We start from the raw sequence: 23,066 nt of genomic DNA, 5'->3' as shown, positions 1-23,066 counted from the left end.
AACGAAGCTAGCAGGAACAAATGGTTTTAGGTAGTGGAAAGGACACACAGAAAGTGAGCTATATGGTTTCAGATGTGTTTCTATAAGCTATTAAACATTTGAAATCATTTCTGATTAAAACAGTTCCTTTTTAAACTGGAGCCTATGTTCATCAGGATATCTTTTGTCTGCTTGTAATTTCAAATGTTTAGTTTTGATTTTAAGCTGAATCTCACACTGAAGTTAATCACTGGGGAGTTTTACTGACATTAGCAAGCAGGGTGTGCCTTGGCAGCCCTCCTGAGAAGGGAGACTTCAGTGGAGTTACCGGTTTTATTTCATTGGAAATGTAGGTAGATACTTCTATCAAAAAGATTTCTGGTCTACTTCTGCTTCCTTTCTATGTAAGGGGATAGACCACACAATTGAATTTAGGAAGATGTCAGGTGTGTGGAGTTCATAGAGGCTGAATGCAGCATGTCATGCAGGCAGTGCAGGGAGGAGGCACCTTGATGCATCTTGTTGAGGACACGTGGACAGGTTCATCTGACAAGGCAAATTCAAAGACAGGTGAATGAAACGGATCTCAGTAGTTCTGAGTTCTTTCCTTTTCCCTTTGCAACGGGTTTAAATCCTGTAGCCCCACTTTGTCTAGAAGGTACTTCTGCTTCTGTCCAATCAAGCTTTGCTCTTGTGATTTAGGGATGTGGTTGCCCTCTAATCATGGGCAGGGATCAAGCTGTAAGGCATGCAGTATGTGTGTGCACAGTCTGCTTGTCACAGCTAATGCACGTTTCCCTACCTCACATACACCTTCCTCCAGAATTCGAGCCATTACTTCAAATATCAGAGAATTACTGAAATTACCAATCCCAAATATTCTTAAATCCTGAGACTGACTTGAAAGTGCTGAGATATTTTCTAATCATAATTTAGCTGTTTGTTGCTGAACCCCTAACATTAGTTCAAGTTTCCAGGCTGTCCTGTCCAGGGATGAAGGATATTGGTTTCTCTGTATGAAATTGGAGAGCCTTATTAATCATTGCTCTAGGCACTGGGGCAACATGAAGTACCACGGAGCTCACCACAAAATCTTGAAATCTGGCAACATGGTATCTCCTTCCAGGTCTCCAGTGAACGGTAAAAAGATCCCGGAAAATTTGTAAAATTAGAAAAGAAGTCAGAAAATGGGAACAATGCTATGCAAATATCACTGTTGGGCTGCAATCCAATCTCCCGCACTCTTGAGTAAGTGGATAACTAGAAATTGCAAGTAAATGCTACCAGCAGAGAACGGGAGCCACAGTGCGAAAGAGAAGTGAGGGGAGAGTGAGGGATTCTCAAACAAGGCAGAGACGTGAAAGGGAGGATCAGATCAGTAAATTAACTTGGAAGAAGTCATCAGAAAACAGTGCTTTTCTGCTACTGTGCATAGATCTGCAGTGTCTAACACAACGTAGGCATGTCCTTGCTTCGCTCTGAGGCGGTGCAGCCATATGTGTAATGACTATTAATTGAGTTTGGAAAAAAAAAAAGAAAAGGATATATTTGACTGAATCATAAAAGGCATTTGAAAGGAAGGCTGTGGTGGAATTTGTGAGAAGGGGTGGCGGGGGTGTTTCTTTGTGTGCTTGGAAGCCTGTTTCCCCCTAAGAAGCCCCTGTCTTCTCAGCTAATGGAGGTTAGATGTTTGATGGTGAGACCAAATTGATTTAAGATTTATTTCCATGTCTTTAAATAACTAGTGGAGGGTAACATCTCTTTGCCTTCTCTCCTTCCCTTCTTTCTTTCCCCTCCAGTCGCACATCTTTTCTGAGTAGAAGCAACGCAGTTCCCATAAATAAAGTCTTAGGTAATGCTTTCTGTCCTAGTGACACTGATGTTTAATTAACGCAAGCCTTTGAGTATTCTGTAGTGCTCTACTGCTCTGATAAAGGAGCCAAACAGAAGCACAGCAGTGCGGTTTTCTCCAGCTTTGATGTTGGAGTACTGCCGTCTTTGGAAGAACCTCTGAGGAAATCATCAAGATGTGAAGGGGAAGCCCTTAGAACCAAGTCCTCTGGAGAGGACTTCCCACTGCCTTCCTCGCCTCCCTTCCAGATAGGAATTCACTTTCCATTTCTGCAGTAAAACCAGTTGGCAGCACAACACACGCTGCAGTTTTTGATCATAGCTTGCCTAAAAGAAAATGTTCTGGGGAGGTGGAGTGCTGAAATTTGGACTGGGGCAAGATATCAGAAAGTAAATAGTTTGTGACGCCGTGAGATATGTATGACAGCCTTAGTTTCTAGAGGGCTTCGGGTCAGAGGAGTGGTGTTCAGCCTGGACAGCCGCGAGGGGACAGTTCAGCAGTGCCAGTGAAGAACCTTGGATGAGCAGCAGCATGAAGACGGGCTTGCAGTGGTGTGCGTCTTCCCTAGGAAAACCTGCCTTCCCCTTGCAAGTGCAGCGAGGTGTGATGATGCTTTCAGCAGTTTTGGCACTGCCTGCCCCTCTGGGCTTGCCCAGCATGGTGGCAGTGACTGGTAAGGCACTGGTCTGCTGCAGGAGAGCGAGTCCAGCTGTGGTCTCTGGGTGGAAAGGTTGGAGTTGGCTCTCCTGAACCCCATGCAAATCACAAATGATCTGTGCTCTCTGCACCCCAGCACTGCACCCCACATGCCAGCTGTGGGTTTTTCCTCTTGGAACTGTGACTTGCCTGTGGGAAGTGATCTCAGTAGCACTGCTGTCCCACAGGTCGTGAAGTAGCTGTGATGGTGCACAAGGGCAGGAAGGTCTGCGTTTCAAGGGCAGCCTTGCATGGCCTGGTTAGATTGCAGAGGGAGTAAATAGATGCTCACAAGGCCTGTAAAAACTGTAAGCAGATTGCCTCGGTCAGGGCTGACAGGTGTGCGACTGTCAGCATACAGTAGAAGCAGTAAGGCAATGTGCTTGCTTTAGCTTTGCCATCAGTGTAAGGTTGGTCCTTCCTGGGGTGTGGAGTCACCTGAAGTCTTGTTGTGGATGTTTAAGCCTTAACCTTGTTACTAGTTTTCTACCATTAGCCGAAGGCTGCAGCTGTGCTACAAGTCTCTCCCACTTCAGCACCCTTCAAAATGCCAGTGTTCAGTTTTGTCTGTTTTTCCTTCGTCAACTAAGTAAGTGTTGAGGGGGAAAAGTCCCCGGCCCATCAGCTCCAGGAGCTACACATGTAAGTCATTAGAGATGTGACTGTCAAGCATCTCCTTTCTATGACAGATCTGGGACCAAGTGCTTGTGAGCCCATGGAATAGGCTTGATTCAGTTGACCAAAATTGTAGGTTAGCTGTAGTTTTCCCTTTTTTCATTCATGGCAGACTTTTAATGTGGTCGCAGTACGTAGTCACATGATTTACAATCAAATGGATTAACCACTGACTTATGCTTCATATAAGCCTTGTAAATCCACGTGCATACCTTCCAGATGGTAGGCAGAGCGCAAGGAGACATCTTTAAGATGCATTAGTGCGGCTATTTTCTGACAAAAAGCATACACATGGGACTGAATCCCACTGAAATGATATTTTAAGAGAAATTACAGCAAAGATGTGCTTGACAGGGCCCTATAGCTATTTATAGGCAGTTCTGTCAAATCTTGGGCAAACTTTTTCTTTCTTTCTTTCTAACCACATTTGCTGCAGGATTCTTCTGCTTAATTGCGGGCTGCCAAAGCTTTGCATGAGCCATCTGCCCAGTGGCACCGCCCTGTAATTACATGGGAAGGGAGCCCTGTCCTGTGATTTTGCTTGGCTTGGTGGCTTGGCTTGACGGCGTTCTTGGGAGCACCGCTGGGAGGGACGCGTTGTTTCTAACCAGCCAGGGAATGGGACTTTGGTGAAACCAATCCACAAACTAAGAGGTGGGGAAGGACACTTGCTGCAGGGCCTCAGGGAATGGCTGCTCAAATGAGAGCTTTCCCCTGAAGCCTTTATGAGGGAGGCTGTGCCAACCGGCCCCTTCAGGTTTATTTTTGCCTTGGAGGCATATTTAAAACTGACCACTGCTGTTGCAAATGGCACCCATCTCTCTGCTGCCCTAACTTAACCTAGCTCTTGGCAGAAGGCTGTCAGTGTTCAGGCATCCATCCAGCCTCTGCTGCTATTTGAAGCTTTATGCTTGCCAAGGATTTATCACCTTTATGGAGCCTATCCGCATGGTGTGGCTGTGCTACATTGCAGCTCATGTTGTATGCCGGGCACATTGATTTGCCACGCTGGCATCACGCTGATGGGACTAAGTGTGAGCTGCAAGGGGGATTAATCACCCTGCACCAGTTGGAAAGTGCTTAGTGAGGAAGCCTGCTTTGCTCTCACCATACGAGGAGTTTCTTCTATAGTAATTATGTCCTCCGTCAAAAACAAAACAGAAAAACATGCACGACACGGGGCTGGGTGGGAAAGCAGTCACTGCAGTGCCAATTCTGTGCATAGTGTAGACTTCATGAGAAGAGCTGCAAGTGTTACAGCTTGGCCTGACATCTGTCACAAAGAGCAGGCTTTCTCGTGAGCTTCACAGCAAAACCAGGGACAATTGGGTTATGAGGTTTTGCTTTTGTTGCAATTTCCATGGCATGTAGTGTTTACAGATGCCACAGGTGAGTGCATAAGCAACAGCTCAACCACAAAATGAAGACTTAAACTAGGAATTGTGGACTGAGAGAAGGCTTATACCTTGCCCTAGAAGCACCATTAAGCATGATGAGTGTCTTATAAATGGCTGTTGCGGTTTTAACAACATTTCCCAAATAAGATCCCATGCTGTCCTGCTTCCCTGCTGAGTGGCATCCAGAGAGCACGATTCAGGCAGGATCAGCTCTGAAGCCAGACCTTCATCTTCTGCTGACAGTAAGTGGGTTGTGTTCAGGGATTTTTCTTGTGTTTTTGTTTCCAACATGAACTTTTGGGATAAGTGTTTGGTCAGTCTAGGATGCTTTTTCCTTTTTTTAATCCTGGTTCTCTCTTCTCTTTTTGTTGAATATTGATACTCTGATTGTGCTCTCTGCAAGGAACCTCCCCCGTTTGCTCATTTTCCTTTGGATGGATTGATTGGTGTCTCACCTCCTGTGATAGAAGCAGGTGGATTTCAGTGGTGTTGAAAGTACTTCAAGTGTTTTCCTTAAATTAAATAAATAGGCTTTACCTGATGAAAAGTCTTATTAGCAGGAATAGCAATAGAGAAATAAACTTTGTAGAAAGCAAGCTATGCTTGCAGATGTCTTCTTCAGAACATATGAAGTGAATCTGGTTGCTATGCCCACGTGAAATAGCAGGAAAAGTACACAGGATGCTGTGTGTACCATTCCTCTGGGTGCTCGATTTGATATTTATTAATAACAAAGTAAACACCTTGTGCAACTTAACAATAGGTGCTATTAAAAGCTCCCTACCCTGAAGAATTTGCAAACTCCTGAGTCCTTCTAGAGCCTAACACTGCCCCACATTACATGTGTGCAGAACCTCGAGCTCATGGACCTGGCCTCTTCCCCTCCCTTGAAATCAGAAAAGAAATAACCCAGCCTATGCAGAAATGAAGAATCCTCCCTGGTCGCTCCCAGCAGTACCAGTGGTATGGGGCACACGGGGCATACAGCTGAGACTCGAGCTCTGGCTGCTAAGTGGATTTTATGGATGTTTCGGTAAACATCGTTTAAAAAAATAAAAAATAAAAACCTCTGGGAACGACATGTTCAGCTCAATAGTTGGAGGCGTGACATTCATTGCAGTTAAATCTGTTCAAATATGCTTGACAAATACCAGGAAAGAGTGTTCTTTAGAAGGGTGTTTTTTTTTAAAAAGGTCACTCAATTTAAAAAAAAAAAAAAAAAAGATGTTTGGGGGAGGCAGGGGGGAAGAAAGTTGTTAGGGTGTAAGTCTCCTCCCTCCCCCCCAAGAAGCAGCATCAGGTGCAAGGGAACCACTGCAGGTGGGTGCACTGGCTGGGTCAGGCTTGCCCTGTGCTAGAGTCAGAGGTGCCTTTGAGAAGTGTTTTGCCTTGAGCACACCATGGCCAGTCAGGCAGATGCATATCAAACCTGTTTTAATTAGGATTTTGAGATGAACGACCCCACTGCCTTCTGCCTTGTGACAGGAAAAGACGAATACGCTTTCATTATGATCAAAAGCCTCTAAACTTTCTTACATGAAAAGCAAAACACTTTTCCTCTGCTTTGCTTTATTTCCTTTCCTGCCCCTTCTCCTTTTTGTTCATTTTGTCTTGTTCCTTTGTAGAGACTCAAGGACTTTGGTGGATGTTTCAGCTGCTTTTTAAGTTTTGTGCAGCTCTGTAGGGCCAGGAACCTCAGCTTTGTTTTGAATGACCTCAGTGAAGCTGTTTTTTTAACCATCTTGAGCCATCAGTGGATGCTTATTCTATCTGGCAGGAGTTTTTGCAAAGGTCCTACAGGTCTCGTAACTTCGGTAAAGTTCAAGTGTGCACGTGATTGCATTGCAAATGTTCATAAAGCTGACAGCAGCTACCAGAGTCCCCCATCATTGTAACTAGAGTCCAACCCTGTTGGGTTTTGTATGTTACTCTTGGTTTTTGTGTTGTTTTTTTGTTGTTGTTTTTTTTTTTGGCTTGGTTTGGCTTTTAATTTCTGCATGCTCTGGTCCTCGTCTCTTGTCCCTCCCAGGTTTCCTTGGAACTGGCATCAAGAGAAGTGGCATTGTATCTGTTTTCAGAAGCTGTGCCCATGTGTACCTTGGTCTGAGAAAAGTCAGGAAAGAGCTTGCTGTGCTCCTTTAGGAGAAGGAAGTTGCTGTAGACGTTAGCCGTGCTCAGCCTGCTGCACCTGCCGGGCACTGCTGGTTTTCCAGCTGCCCTTAAGGCCAAGGAGGGGCTTTGGAGAAGCATACACTTGTGTCAACAGGGTTGTTGTCTTGAAGTTATTAGGGAACTAGAGACAACCCCAGAGCAGAGGGGGCGACGTATTCATTTCAGCCTCTGCCCTTGAAGAGGAAAGCTGCTAACTTTTATATATCTCATTGCCTTCTTTAAGGTACGTCTCTCATTAGTCTGGTAGAAAGTGAGGCCATTCTGGACCATGAGTTGTACGTCGCATGCATGCATCTCCTTACAATCTCCTTACGGTAAGACACAACAGAAGCTGGCTTGCCCCAGCGACTGATGCTGTGGATCCTCATAGCAGCGCTCCCCAAGGCAGCGGGACATCCCAGTGGGGGCACAGTTTATGTCTGTAGAAAACAACATAACACTGAGCTGTGTAGATTGGCAGGTGTAGAGGCACTCTGTGCATCGTGGGACAGAGCCTTGATGCTGGGGGAAGAGTTTTGGTAGGGGCAGTGCGTAGCGAGAGCCCTGCACAGCACCCAGCCAGGGTGCCTGGGGTCAGCCAGCGGTGTCAGCGGGAAGATCTGTTTTCCTCATTTAAATCCCCGAGATGTTTTTGACAGTCCTTGTAAGTGACCTTCCCTCAGCTGCAATCCCCAGGCCCGTGACCAGCATGTCTGTGCTCTGTTCACGCTGCCCACACACGCTCTCGGCTGTGTCCCAAACAGCAGCTTCAGACACATCTCATTTGAGCTGTCTGGCTAGTCCCAAAGCTACATGTGAGTCCCATTCTCTAATCCCAAGAAAAAAAGGAGCTGCAAGAGGTTCTCCAACCAGTATCAGCAGTGAATGAGCAGCATGGTTTGTGTTTTACTCCTAGGCCAGCGGAAAATAGGAAAAGACTGTGAATTTGAAAGGTTATTTGTTTATAAGTCTTCATGCAATTGTAAGAGGTCTTTCTCTCTCTTCATTTTTTTTCTGTGAAAAGCAAACCAAAAACCAAAACAAAGCAAAACAAGCCCCCCAACTTCAAAGTCATGCAAATAAATCCTTTCACTATTTTTACAGTAATTTTTTCTCCACTGGAAAACAAATTATATAAACAGACTTCTAAAAAGCTAACCCCTCAGAACTGGGCAGAGGAAGTGTTCCTCCGGTACGACTTGAAATAAAAAAGCAGCACACCTGCCTCCAGCTGGTTTCCCTGCTACGCATATCTCACGCAGCCCCAGCTATGTGAAGTCGCTTCCAAGTCAAACAAGTAGCAATTTTTAAGTAGCACCTAAAGAGGAATGAGGCCAGGCCTTGCCAGCAAAACCCCAGCCCCTAAAGGTTCCCGCTGCACAGGCTTTATTTTCATTTCCCTGACCCATTTGCACAGAGTTGTTACTGATGGCCTGGCCTGCCTCCCTGTACACAGCAAACCAATAATAAACAGAGGGCAGCTGACACCCCGAGACACCTGGAGCCCGCCGAACACTGGGGGATTGTTCATCCCACAGCAGCCCGCGGGGCCGGGCGCGATGGGTAGGCTTCTCCTGGCTGCGTGTCCGCCCAGGCGCGCGCGGGCTGAGCGAGTCAACCAGGACAGGTCTGGGGCCCCAGAGGGTTTCTTGGCCAATTAATAGAAAATCTATTATTTTTGTTTCTGTCGGAGGAAGAACAAGGATGACCAGCATAGGAATAAAAGAGCCCTTTGTGCGGCGCTGCTGTTGTCTCAGAGGCAGGCTCACCCGTGGAAATCGAGTCAGTACGATATTTGGGCAGGCTTTGAGCCGTCCCTTTCACCGACTTTAAGGCATACCCTTATTATTCTAGTTTCTCATGCCTCACTACTTATTTATTCATAAATTAGGTGTTTGCCAGGGAAAATACTTTGATGCCCTTCTGATGGAGCAGGTACAGGAGAGTGTACTGAAAAAAAAAAAAAAACCTAAACCCTTAAGCAATATTTATGGACTTTTGAAAGTTGAGATTCTTGGAAAAAAGGCTGCATTTCTTTTCACATACTTTCCAGGCTGGAATCTTTTGCTAATTTATCTCATGGTTTACCTGTATAATTATTACGCAGTTTTTACACGCTTAAGCAAGGTAAACAGAAATGTGTTTTCAGTGAATCAATTTGGAAAAGTGACTCCAACTTCTACGTTTCTTTCTGCACGTTCATTTCCTACGATACCAAGGATGAGTGGCAAAACCAGGAATACTCGTGCAAACGCTGAACTAACCTTATTTTCAGTTTCTTGCAGTAGTTTCTGTTGTCTGATGCATCATGCATCCTCAAGCTCATGGGGAAGATTTAATAAAAAAAAAAAAAAACAACAGCCTAGTTTTTACAGACCATTGGTTCTGGAAATGCTTTAGCTGCTGGCTGGAGGGGTTCAGGGTGCTGCAGTGGGGAAGCAGCGTTACACACCTGCCCTCTTCTTCCGCATTTTCCCAGGCCTCTGTTGCTGGTCCCTCCAGAGACAGGAAGAGATTTTGAGGGACTTTAGTCTGAGTGTTTTCTGCTTTTGTGACCCGAGGACAGAGCTTTCCCAGGACCGTATCACTGCTTTTACCATCAGGCAGCAAATCCCCTGCAACAAGTGAGGTTTTTGCCTTTGTGCGTCCTTGTTAGGGTTGGATGGAGTGCTTGTAGGTCTGGCGCTTGTACATGTTTGGTAGGAGATTGCTTCAGGCGCAGGAGTAAGGACACTTCTCATACAACTTCAAGAAAATTTGGGTGGCACAAGTCAGCCAGGCTTTCTTCCAGTGGCCGTCAAGCTGAGACTTTTTTTTTTCTGTTGGGGTTGCTTGAGACTCCAGATCACTGTTACTGTTACGATGCTGCATTAGCTGTACTGGCAATCTGGAGTGTGTGCATATAATATGATTCTTGACATGCAAAAGGCGATTACTTGCTACTGACAATAAAAGATGTGGCTATTGAACACATTCTAAGCTGATGTATTTTAAGTGAAACAAGAAGCAAAGGTCATGGTGCCTTTCTCCTTCACATTTGTTTCAATATTAAACTGAACATTGGCACTGAAATGCTGTAGGGAAAAAAGGCATTGAGCTGAGGAAAAGAAGAGCTGGTGAAAGTTCATTGCAAGCAAATCTCAGCTATGGGGCCAATACTGAGAAAACAGAGAGACTGTCCAGGAATTTTGGTAGATACCATTAGGGAATCACCTTCAAGGCAGTTTGATTTACCAAAATGATTTTAAAGGCTGCTATTTTGAAAACGATGAAACATTGTAGAAGGTTTTGATCAACAAAGGCTCCTTTTTCAAATTTTCCCTGTTGTTGCAAATCTTTGGTTCCGAACCTTTCCCCTGCAAGGAAAGGTTTGGAACAAAACCTTTCCACCTCCTGTAGGATCGTTCAGGTCTTGGACTGGTGATATGCATTGTCCTGCTGTGGAGTACGGTGAGGCTTGGTGAAGCTGTGCTTTTCTCCAAAGCAGCCAGCACCTCGGTGGAGAATGTGGTTCAACACGGTCTGTGTTCAAGAGAGCGTGAGCAGTTCTGAAACGTGCGTTTTCTTCTCTCAGCTCTCTCTTTGTGGGCTGATTCATTATTTTTTTTTGTTTTGTTTTTTTGTTTTCTGAATTTACCGAGAGGTTTGTAGTTCTTCAGTAGTTGTAAAGAGAAACTTGCTTCCCCAAAAGAGTTTCGTGAAATACCTGCAGTTCTCTTTTACAATACGTTTCAATTTAAAAGCATTCCCCCCCCATACACACACATAAATTTAGGTGGAATGGGAGTGTCCTGCACTGGCTTTCCTTTTCTTTTCCTTTTTTTTTTTTTCCACCTATTACATATACACAACTGCCTTTCTACTTCTCTTTCTGTTGCTCCTTGTATCTCTCCATTCTGCTCCGAGAATACCTGCAGCAGCTGACCAGAGAGCTCGTGCTCCTGTTTCAGGAAAAGCATTGTTCTGCACTTGCTGAACCCAAAAGCTGTGGCAACCTTCTCACTGCTAGAGCTGGTGTTTTTGCCGTGTCTGGGCAAATTTTAGGTTCAGCATGCATTTCTGGTTTTAATAAGCTCCTTTATTTTAATGCTAAGAGAATTAATCTAAACTCACACTCTCAGCAGCCTGTTCTCAGCCAGAATATTGTTTTCAAACCGAGGCAACACCCTGTTTACATAGATAAGCAAATTCACAGTCCACAGAGCTTCTTCCAGTTGGAGCAGCTGCTGAGCACTTAACAGTAAGGGACTGGGAAGCACATGTTTCACATACATAGCAAACATTTCTTCTTCTGAAGGGTAACCAGATTTTTCTCTCTCTTTTTTTTTTTTTCTTCTTTTTTTCTGAAGAGTTGAAAGCTGGAACATCTGCTTCTTGGCCAGCCATTCTTTCCCACAAACACTGCTTCTCAGGTTCAAAAAACGTTGGTTAGGTTATTGTGTGTGTATGCGTCTCGCTGCCTGCGTTTCTGAAATATGCCCAGAAGCACACGAGGGAAACGCGGCGAGCTGTGGAACAAGGCAGACTTTGTAGTGGGGCTGTTGGCTCGTGTCCGAGCGCCTGCCGTGCAGTGGTACCGCGTGCCCGGCAGCGTGGTTCGTGGGACCCTGCATATGCAAGAATTCGGGTACACCTCCAAGAGCATGGTCATTTCCAGGTAAAAGTACAGTCACCTCGGGCAGCACAACTGCTGATCTGCCCCTCTTCTGGCTGTCTCTGCAGTGCTACTGCTGGCAGAATGATGACAGTGGACAAGGCTTGCTATCGGAGCATAAATCTGGTGGTGCCTACTTGTACCAAGGGAAAATATTAAGCACTCACAGTCTGAACATCTCAAAGAAGTCATCCCTTGAGACGGAGAACCGTGTTTTTCTGACCTCAGTTCCTAATTAAATATCATAAGAAGTTGGCCTTTTTTTTTACTTCTTTTTTTTTTTTTTTTTTTTAAGATGTCCTCTGGCTGCTAAGCTCTGAAAAATAGTGCAGGCTGTGTGCAGAGAGCTGGGGTTGCATCTAGACTTGAGCAGCCCCATTCTCAGGATCTTTACCAGGTGTCTTGGCACTGAAAATCCCAAGTACTGCCTCTGGTACCTTTCACCTGGCATGTAAATGCACAGAATACAGGTGGTTGCTAATAAAAACCTGAAATCCTTCAGCATAGTGGTCTTCTGCTTCCCTCAGTGAAAGCTAAACTGTGTCTGAGAATTGCAGTATTGAGTAATAATTTTAGCCATCTGTAGGGCCTGCTCTCTGTCTTACTCCTGCAACACCAGTATGAAATAGGTCCCTGTGAACCACAAGAGTTTTGTCATTTGACACAAGGTAGAGTACAAGTTGCTTTCAATTACAGCTAAGTTGTTGTCTGAGTGTTTCTGCTAACAAAATAAAATATCAAAGAGTACTTTTGCATGTCCTGGTGTCCCAGGACAATTGACTGTCTGTTAAAATCACTTCTTATTTATTTATTTATTTATTTACTTTCACCTTTAGTCTACATCATGCTTGTTTTAGGTAGATGAGGAGAAAGCAGACTAAAGGCTGCTGTGATTCAGTGCTTTCTCTTAAGCACATTTTTTTCTTTGCAGGAACAGGTAGGTAAAAGGTGCATGTATTCCAAAAGTCTGCTTGGTGTGTTTGAGCAGTGGAGAAGGAAACTGAAGTAATTTCAGATGTATTGCAAGCTCTAGAAACGTTTCAAAATTAGCATCAGCAAGACAATGGTATTCCCAGCTGAAAACGTGGGAATGTGCACACAGCACATTCTAGGCTTGCTTTAGGGGTGGCTCAATGTCTCTGCTAAAAGGAAAACACATTTCTGCGCTAGTCCCCCTCCCTTTCTCTCCACCCAAAATCAAATTGTGCAAGAGATAAAGTCCCAACCTACAAGCTTATGTTTTACACTGTTTTCACTCCCGGCTGGCCCAGAGACCAGGTCAGCAATTTATTCCTACTTGCAAAGCAGAAATGAGAATAGCATCTGTTTTAAAGATACAGAGGTGAGGTCCTTTCTCCGACTACTGTTGCCCGCTGGTATTTCTATTAGACGTAACATGATCTGCGGGTGGCAAATAAGGCCAAACACGATACAACAAAAATAAATTGCTGCTCGTTAAAAATATATTTTAACTGGTAATGTGTTTTATGCCTGTCCCCTCCAGCCTAATTGTGCTCGGGCCCCTGGGTCCCCACCTGTTATATTGTCCCCATGAAAAGTGCTTCCTCAGTGGCTTAGTAATTGACTCCTAAATATTGTCTGTCTTTACTTTCCCGTCAGCTACCTTCAGGTTGGCGTGCTTTTAAAGCACTTACAAGACTGTTTCACCAGACAGCAGGCTGGTCTCTTTATATTCCCACATATTCTGTCTGCTCAGCTACATTGAACTCCAGCGTGAGTGGATTTGTATTGCAAAAGTTCCAAAGTAAGGTGAATCATGGCACGCTCCATTTAATTTGCCATCTTGTAGGTCCCAGGCCAGCAAAGCCCTGGGATGCAGTTAGAAACCTGCTGTTGTTAGCCTTTAGGATGTGCTAGAGAAGTGCTTAAAGAAAGCTTGTATTAAAATGTTCTCTTAAAGAGCAGCAGTGTTCTGCCTTAAGGACACAGGAAAGGTTTAGGGAGAGCTAAAAGTTCTTGTAAGATAACCAATGTCTGTCTTTTAGCTCTAATTCCTAAAAATTGCCTGTCGTTTTTCTCCCCTCCTTGGGAATTTAGTTGGTCTTCTGAACAGTGTTGGCGCTTTCTATAACCTTTGCTAGCACAAAGAGCTCGTTTGCTGCTTCACCTTTAAAACAGTGATGGACAGCTTTCTTGTCCATGGGCAGCGCTCACAGGGGTGAGGCCCTTTTCAGGAGGTTTTCAGCTCTTCTTTGATATGCAGCATTACTTAAAAGTGGACTGAGACCACAGGTTGGACTGTCCCTGCAGCATGGCAGTCCGGGGCAGGTACTCGTACCTGTTCCTCACAGGTCCCAGCCTGATGTTCTAACCAGGGAGAAATAATCCTTCAGGTTTGGAACATCTTAAAGAGCCAAGATTTAGCCTAGTCTGAGGAATGTAATTCTTACTGGCAGTGTTTACAAGGTAGGAAAAAATGCAAACAAACTCTCCTCAGACCCTGCAAGTCTGATCAGTGCTCGCAGATGTCAGTGGAAGCAGGTGTGCTGTCTTTTCTGAACATTGAACCTGTCTCCTAGTGCATATAAATATACCCCAAATAATGGGCAAGTCCTGGCATTTCGGTGTCCATGATGAAGTCTTGCTGGGAATCAAAACCAGTTTCAGGAGACACGTTCCAGTGCATGAAGTAATGTATATAGGAATGAATCATTGGCAGGTGTTTTTTTATTATTTTTTTTCTTATAACTTGAAAACTTGCAAATGGTACTGGACCCAAGCATACAATATTTTCTCAGATTTTGCATGGAAATTCTGCATGGAGCAGTTTGTTTCCTCTAGAGACAAAGGCAGAAGGCCTTCATGGCTGCATGATCCTGCCTTTTAACCAGAACATTTCAGTAGCTTTTGAAGCAGTTTGAAGAACATGCTTCAAAACCCAGAAAAACTCGGCACAGAAGTCATCACAGTTGTGGGCCTGACTCTTAACCACACGAGTGCTAGCAAAGCATAAGCCAACTGTAAGCAAGGGGTAAATGTAGTCTGTGCCTTTTTCGAAATGCTTTTATACTCCCTGAACAGTATGTAATGATATTAATGTATGTGAGAATTGAGTCCCCAGTGTTTATCGATATGGCAGCCAAAGGAAATTTTTCTTTTATTTTTCTTGCCTGGACAGTTTTTCTATTCTTCCTTTTTTCTTTCATGAACCTGGAGCATGACACAAAGATCACACAGTTCTGTTTCATTGGTTTAAATGAGTTGGATGAAACAGCCCTGAGGGTGCTATTCAAATTAAAGTGTGTGCAGGAGGCTGGAGAGGATCTTTGTGATTAATCAGGTGCGTGCCATGAGCAAGGCGGCCTGCCCAGTACGTGCAATAGTTGTCAGTATACGGATTTATAGGAAGCAGTGTGTACCACAGTGTACAACTTGCAAAAGTTTTGTAGTTTAGGTTTGGTACAGAAAAAAAATCCAAAAGAATTATTGAAATGAACTGAGTCTCTAGAATTTGGGGGGAAACGAACAGACATGGAACTGAAAATTAAACACTGTAGGATTTGTACTACTTGGAGTTTCCGCCTGTGCTTGAAATACCCAGAAGTAGATTTTAATTACATCTTTATCCCCATCTAATGGCTCTACTTGCAGTGCTTTGAACTGGCAGCACAGGACCTGATTTCAGGCCAGGGGAACTGGAATCAGTTCCCCAATTTCCAATGCTATCTCCTAATTGGAGATAGCATTGGAAAAATGGTCCATGTAGTTGAAAAGATCAATAAATACTTGAATGAACTGGTTATTCACAGTGGCTTGTTGTTTGTTTGTTTGTTAAACTGGTTTGAAATATGACAAGTTGGTATTAGCCTTTTCCAAGGATCACATACCTATGCTCCTGAAGAATGTGGCCCTGTATTTAGCATAGCCAAGTGAATTAGCCTTGTGAATTTTCAGCCTTTGTCAATAGGAAGCAGCAGATGCAAGAGGTTTTGGAATAATCAGAGCATTGGCATCACAGAGTATTTGTTTAGTGTAAAAATACACAACTGAAGATAGAAGCAAAAAGGATAAGCAAAGAAATGTAAGGTGCTATTTTGTTCCAAATCATGGTTTCCCAATCCTGAACTTTGTCTACCTCCTCAGCATCTCTACCAGGGAGAGGGTTATATTTATATACATGTATGAAGTATAATAAATGAATATGGAAAATTATTACAAGTATATTTATATAAATGTATGGAGAGATTTATACTTATCCTCTGTAAATATTGCATCTCCCTTTTCTATGGGTTTAGACTTCTCTTCATGTCACCTGAAAAAGGTCAGAGCTTTTTTTCTTACAATCTCCTTGAACTTAGATATGCAGGATGCAAATTGCATTTCCCTTTCCATGGTAAAACCCTCGCTGGTGAGAGGCAGCTGTCAGAGCCTTTCCAGTAGCCCTTCTCCCGCTGCCTCTTCCAGCATCAGCACTGGAGGGAGTGTAACATCTGAACTCACTCTATGTGGAGTGGCAACATTTTTGAGACATGCCTAAATTTCGGAAGGAAATATGTATTGTTTGTTCTCCTGGCAGAGTCACAGTCCCTGAATACTGACAAAGCTTTCTGAATCCATTGGTTTGTGTCCCCCTTGCATATGGCAAAGGAACATGCCCTCATGTGCATTTCCTCACTAGTGAAATGCAGGTTTCATTCGTGTCCAGCATTATCTGTGTCCAGAATTATCTGTGGCTCTCTCAAAAGCATCAGTAGCACTGATTGTTTCCTGTAGGGATGTGCAGGCTCTTGCCAGCCAAATTTATGGCTGAATTAGGCACAACTGTGTGGCTTTGAGCAAAGTCCCACCTGTGTGCTAGTGCTGAAGGCAGCATTAGGTCTGCTCCCCAGCCCATTGAAACTACAGGAACTCCTTGGTCCTTTGTGCAACTAGAAACAGCACTTCTGTACCCCTCTAGTTTCTCGTCAGAAAAGCAGTAAAAGGAACTCTGTGTTGCTAATTTGTTCCAAACTGTTGTAATCATAAGTCAGTTTACCCCAGTTGTAAACACGTTCTGCTTTTAGGCCCAAAAGCTATACGTAAGTGTAGCTTTCAAACCTCATCTTAAATTAAAGCTGTTCCACCTTTCACCATACAATATGTTCTTGAAAGCTTACAGATGGATGTAAAGCACAAGCTCCACACTTAGCTTGTTGTGTTAGAGACAAATCAGAAGAGGATCGGTATGACTTTTAGAAGATTTTCCTCTTCATGGATTTAATGTTACTTTTTATTTTCTCTTTGAGTTATTTTTAAGTTAAGAGCTTTATCATTTTGGGAGAAGAGTGTGAATTTGTGCAAGTCTTCTCTGGGGCAAAAAGGTGTGACGTGACAAGTTTAGAGTATCTTAAGAAAATTCAAGCTGATTCATAGTTTAATGAATGAATGCTTATAGGTGGTTAGAAATGAATCATGGATGAGGAAAGAAGAGAAACCATGTTGATGGATGAGAAGGATCAAAGGCCTTTAGTTCTAAGAAAGAGGCCTCAAAAGCATACCTTTAACATAAAACATTTTTGTTTAGATATTTTGGTTGGTTTCTTAGAGTTCATAAAGCAATTTTGATGATAGTCTGTATGCTTGCCTGTAGTTTGGTGTTGATTTATAGCTGATAATATGTGAACATTACTTCAGGAGATAAATTTTATAAGCAGAAGAGCCTTGAAAGATAACCCTGTTTTTAATATTGCAAAAAATACTGTAACATCTGTCAGCTCTTCAAATGATTGGATCATACTATGCAAGTCAAGGTATTCATATAAAACTAACTTTTCTGAAGGATGATGAATCCTGTTCTTTAGATGTACAGCATGCCCCTAGTTTTGTTACAGAAACGTGGGTACAACGTGCGGTCACCTTGCGGTGTGGTAGACAGTCTTTTTTTCTCATTGCCTTATCTCTGTCCTTACCAGGCTGTCCAGACACACAAATTGGTTGTTCAAAATGGGGCGTGCTGAGAATAGGGGAGGAGACATGTTTCAAGATGGTCAGATGTATTGCAGGAGATTCTTCTGGCTCTTTATATCAACAACATCGATGGTACAAAACTGCAAAATGAGTAACACATGTTTTGATGGAATTAAATGTGAAATTGGAAAAGGAAGTATGTCTTAGTATAACAACAGCTTGCCAGATAAACCATTACACTCTAGAAATCTGCTGCTGTTAAAATAAAGAATGCTTTTTGAAAGAGTTCCATGTGGTATTGTTTCCATTTCCCCTGTATTCAAAAAAGAAATATCACCTGATTTCAGCTGAGTAAAAACAAACAGGCACAGAGCTAAGAAATACTTTTATTGTACACCTACCTACTAACCTTTCCTCTCAGCATTTACTTTTTCTTATGTGGGTCCCAGGATGCATGAACTCTTCTGTCTTTCAAGTCCGCACTCATCCTATCATTTCTTTGCTTTTTGCATTGTGGACGTGTGCAAAGAAGAATTGCCTTCTACCAAGCTGTTCTCAGTTTCACTGGAAAATAATGCAATTAAAAGGTAAAGGAGCACAGAAGGAGTGCAGAGAAAATAGGAAACAAGGTTTTCCGCCAGTGGAAAGCCGTCCCATCAGTGCCTCTGCCCGTGACATGCATTTCAGCAGCAGCATGAGAGCCGATGTACTATATTCTTCCACGTGTTATGACCCTAACACGCCAGAACTGCTGCTGAATGTGTTGCTGTCTTCCAGGTGCCCTACTGCCACCTTTAATTCAGCGGTGACATGTGTAGGTGCAAAAGCTAATTGGGTAATTTACAGAGGCGTGACTTTATGACTGGTAAATCTGTTCTTTTTGTGTTCTCCTACTTGTAGCCATCCTGCTTTGGTTGGCTGTATTTCTAGGCATGGATTTTGCAGCGCTGTTTGTTTGCATGTATTTGAATGCTCACATTTTTGCTCTGCTACTCATCAGTTGTCAAGAGTGAAACGGCACAGGCGTGGTCTTGCAGGAGAGGGGGCTGACGGGATCTGCTCTGTTCCCTGATCATACCGTGGGAGAGGTGTATGTGTGGTAACCTGTTTCCAGTCTGTTGTCTTTCTGAAAAGCTACAAATCCATTGTGAATATTAAGTTGAATAAGCAAAGCCTTTTCATGGCTGTAGAGTCACAACCCAAAATAAGTACCATTCTCACCTGCTTTGATCCTGTAATTAGGGCATGCACAGTAGCACCGAAGTGTGGTCACACAAAAACACCCTTCGTTCAGTTCTGTTGCTGAAAAGTAGGTGTCCTGTGGCATTCAGCTGTGTTAGGGTTGCCTGCATAGGGCTGGCAGATGTGGCCCAGGGACCTATGGAAAATCTTCACCCTCACAGAGTGGCAGCAGAAGGCACTGGGAACACACAAGGGCACATTGCATGATACTGCATCTCTGTTTATTTTTATTTCAACACTGCTTGGCTTCTCTTAAGAATATGCCATAATATGTTGTAACAGGAGTGTCTCAACAGAAGTCTGGCCCAGGTGAAACTGAAAATATTTATATCATTTCTAAGTGTTTTTACACAGAAATCTGAATGCATATGTATGTCTCCACCCTTCATTTGTGGCCTTCTTTGTATTTTTCAGTCCATAATCTACATTCGTGACTATAATTCTCATCACCAGGAGGTGTCTGCATACATCGACTATGCATACAGACTGACAACAGATGATTTTGAAGCTTACTTCAGTGGAAAGAAGAGACTTTTGCCTCGGAAAACAGATTTGAGGTATTTGTCTTGACTTTGTTTCCACTTACTTGCTTTTAGGCGAGAGAAAGAGAGAGATTTAAATGATTTTGGGTGAGAAGAGAGCCTGTGAAAGTGTTTTGCACTGGATCAGAATCAGTTATAGAGAACAGCTTAAAGGAAGGATACTGTCAGATTTGTTTAGTTCAGAGAATAAAACTTAAAAAGGACGATACAGCCATTGCCTGTCTCTGCATCTTTCAGTACCCTGAGGAGCCTATAAATAGTGATGTGCTTTAATGGGTAAGAGCATACTTCTTGAGATGTGGCAGTAGCCATCTCTAGCTTTCCCCGCTCTCCATGAGGTCTTTGGGAGGATGCTTCGCTTTGAAAGCGGGTCACGTGCACAAGTCTTATGGTGGTGTTGCCTATGATCAGTGATAAAGTCCATCAGTAAGCTGTTAAACAGAAGAATATATTTTCTTTAAGATATATCCTGTGACATTGTGCCAAGAGATATACGCGTGAGAGATGCTTGCATGCGTCTGTACGTGAAGGCCAATTTTAAGAGGTGTGGCAAAGCTGAGGTCTGCCTGGGGCCTGGGCACCAAAGCTGTGTGTGAGGCAGCAGGTGTCATTGGCAACGGGGGAAGAAATCGTAAAAATTTCAGCTGGTGCTGTGAATTAGTATGGAAGTCTTCTCTTCCCATGTGCTAGAATGTAAGACCTGTGAACAGCTCGCTGCCATGCCATATGCTGTTACTTATCTCCTGGTGAAAAGGTGCCCAGTACGAAGGAATTACTGCATTTTCTCAAATTTCTGAGAGTGGTTTTCTGTAATGCAAATTATTTCTTTGGAAGCAATGCAAATCACTGCGCATGCTGTTCAAGTCAAATTCTGGTGTTCAGGATAGAGTGTTGGAGGGAACAAGTGGATTGGTGAGGTTGTGCCATTCATTTAAAGTACAGCAGATGTCAGTAATGAGGCAAAGAAGCACACAAATTTCTCAGCATTGCCTGAGATGTGAAGCAAAATTCCAAATTTTACACTTCTAAATCACAGAGATGAACAGTCGGTTGGTGTTCATAACCGAGTTAAGAACAAGAGTGAACACACCGTTGTGTCTGCTTTGCATGTTATGACCTGTCTACATATTAGGATATTATTAGAGGCTCATAAATAAGCATTTTAAGTTATCACCATACGCAAAAAGAGATGTCAGTGATATCCAGGAGCTGTGCTTAGTCCTGTTTATTCTATATTGAAAAAGTCTCTTTTGATATAAGCTTCAACCTCTTTTTTCCTCCCTTGTGTCAAAACTACTACAAACTCTTCATAGACAGTTTTGTATTTTCATTCCCTCTAAGGGTAGAATATAGCTTCATTTTACTTTACTGTTAAAAAAAAAAAATAAAGCGTGTGCTGGGGGTGGGGAGGTTAAGGCATAACTTATATTCTAGTTGAACAGCCTTATATATAACATGTGGAAAACTGCATCTGAATTTACCAGTTGAAGGTAGAGGGAAGTTCAGATAAAGCATGCACATTGCCAGGAAGACCACTTTGTTTAATTTATATATTGATATGAATGTATGAAACCTAGTTAACAAGGTTCATATACAAATGTGTAACTCTACATATAAGTATACCCACAGATCACGACGTGTTGGCACATTGGTACACTGGCCAAAGAAAAAACCTTTATGGTTAGACAATGTGATTCTAGATGCATCCTACACATGGCTTTTCATACAGGCCTCGCCCTGTCAGAGAACATCTCAAACAGTGATATGCATTTCTGTAGCTCACAGGTGTTGTTGAGCATCCCATTTTGCACCAGTTCAGTATCTTCAGAGTAGGACCTTTTTTCCTGCCATGTCTCTTGTGATTATCATTGTGAATGTTATCAGCCAGACAGAGAACAGGTATCAGGAAGCCCAGGACAAAAGATTTAGCTGGTACTGTAGAAGTTTGAAACAGGTGAATTCCCTTTAAGCACTATTCCCCACCTAGTTGACGTAAACTCAACTAATGAGTGCAGAGCTCTTGTCAGAGACATTTGCAAACCCTTGTGAACGAGTGCCCCTGGCCTGTCACAGTTCAGCACGCATGTGAGGAGAGTTCTTAGGTCCACAAACTCAGGAGGGTCCCAGCGGGTGGTACAGAATGTGACAAAAGGCCCACCTTCCCTGGCCACCAAGCTGAAGTCTCCTGCTAATTTGTAATTTGTGTATTACAAGACACATTTTGATGATGGCTTTTCTGGAGGTGTCAAATAAGCTGAAATGGGCAGGCTGAGGGTGCTGGCATATTGTCTTGTTTCTCGTTCATTCCTCATTGACAAAGATGGTAGGCAGAGGCAGGGATCCATGTGGGTATGTTGAGGCCCACCTAGCCATTAGGTGGCCAGCAGCTTCCTTTGGAAGAACAATGGGCAGAAGAAGTGGAGGCCTCTAACTTTGACTTGACCCTGAAAAAGTTTAAATAGAAGATTAAACTTTGCTGAACTTGAGCTCTATGCTGCAGGCTATTCTCGTTTGTTAGCCTGTGTTGTGCATGCCATATAAAAATTGGTCAATTTTTGACCTAGGCTTTGAAATGCAAGGCTGTCCGTGGTAATAGTAATGAAAGTGCATGCCAACCTGGATCCCTCTAAAATTTAAATAAAAAGTTTGGATTGTTTTCCAAACCACAGCAACAGAGAAGGGCCTAAATTTGCATGCATTCTCTGAAGCAAAATGGTAAAAATTTCTTCACAAACAGTGCCTTCTATTCCCATGCCTTCTCTATAATCTTTTCTTTCTGGTTGGAATATTGTTTTTTAGTTAACAGACTTTATATTTTGTTGTGTGACTGATATGTTCTGCATTATCCATTCGGTGTATTGCACAGCCTATAATTCTTCTCAGTCTAAAGTTTTCTAGATTTTAAGCCCAGGAAGAACTGCAAGGACTCTGCAAGCTGGTCTCCTGCAGAACTTATGCCATAAAGTTTAGCAAGTCTTGAATACACTACATAGCTGGATAATTGACACCTAGTTTAGAAAGGTATATGGTTATGATTTAAAAATTCCTGTTGGCAGAGAATTTACCATGTCCCCTGTAAAACTTTTTACTGAATAGATAAATATGTCTTGTTTCTTGCTATAAGTCTAAATTGGAACTTCACCTGCTGGGTGCTGTATTTGTACTTGTATGCCAGATTAAATACAGCTTTAGGGTTAGACAAGCTGTGATTACATAGGCTGTCATCAAAACTGTCTTCAGCCATTCTTCAATGATCTATAAAGAATTTTCTTGCAGCTAATTGTACATTTAATGGTTATTCTTGTCTTGGCAGCCTTGTTCCTCTGCCTCTTTATTTTCCTCCATGCTTCTTCAAAATGTGTCAGATGCTGTTTGTGGATGGAGATAATTTGACTGTATGCATACTCTGTGACCTCAGCCTTTGAGTCTCTTAACGAGCTTCAAATCTAGCTCTTTTCATCACATTTTCCTTCCCCAGATACTTACACATTTAGGCAGATATAAAAATGTCCTAGTGTAGAGGGCACATTTATTTCCCAAGCTGAAAGAATGGATGAGTGTTTCAGTTGAGAAGGGTTGTTCCTAAATTCATTGTATCAGCTTAAGTTGTTCCAAAATGCTGCCTTCCTTCTTAAAGAATGATTCAGTTTGGGAAATTGCCTCACTCAGACCTTTCCAAAGCCCTTGCTCTTGGTTGTATTTACTTTTAGTCACTTGGGAGATTGACATGTAAATCTTGGATTTTGCAGGAGAGGCTAGTACCTTGTGCAAAGCTATCAAATTATCTTTTAAATACAGAAATCAATACTTTGCTGCAACACGTTTTTTAATTAGCTGTTTGATGCTGTCAGAAGATATTAACTGTCAGAAGATATTAAGCTCAGTCTTAGGTATCCCCTGAATCAGGTTCTTGCTCGCAATACAGCTTAAAAATACTGAACAATTAGGTTTATGTGAGGTTCATATTTTAA

General features: G+C 43.0%; 1 protein-coding gene across 1 annotated transcript in view; it reads left to right on the top strand.

The window, feature by feature from the left end:
• The window catches only part of CFAP299 (cilia and flagella associated protein 299), a 134,191-nt gene that overhangs the window by 85,922 nt on the left and 25,203 nt on the right, over positions 1–23,066 (top strand). The window contains exon 3 of the mRNA XM_032186317.1: positions 18,968–19,110. Within this exon, the coding sequence (XP_032042208.1) occupies positions 18,968–19,110 (143 nt within the window). The remainder of the gene's footprint in view (positions 1–18,967; positions 19,111–23,066) is intronic.

Source organism: Aythya fuligula, chromosome 4, assembly GCF_009819795.1.
Source record: "Aythya fuligula isolate bAytFul2 chromosome 4, bAytFul2.pri, whole genome shotgun sequence".
Lineage (NCBI taxonomy): Eukaryota > Metazoa > Chordata > Aves > Anseriformes > Anatidae > Aythya > Aythya fuligula.
Note: the sequence above shows the minus strand (reverse complement) of the source record. Positions and strands in the feature narration are given on the sequence as shown.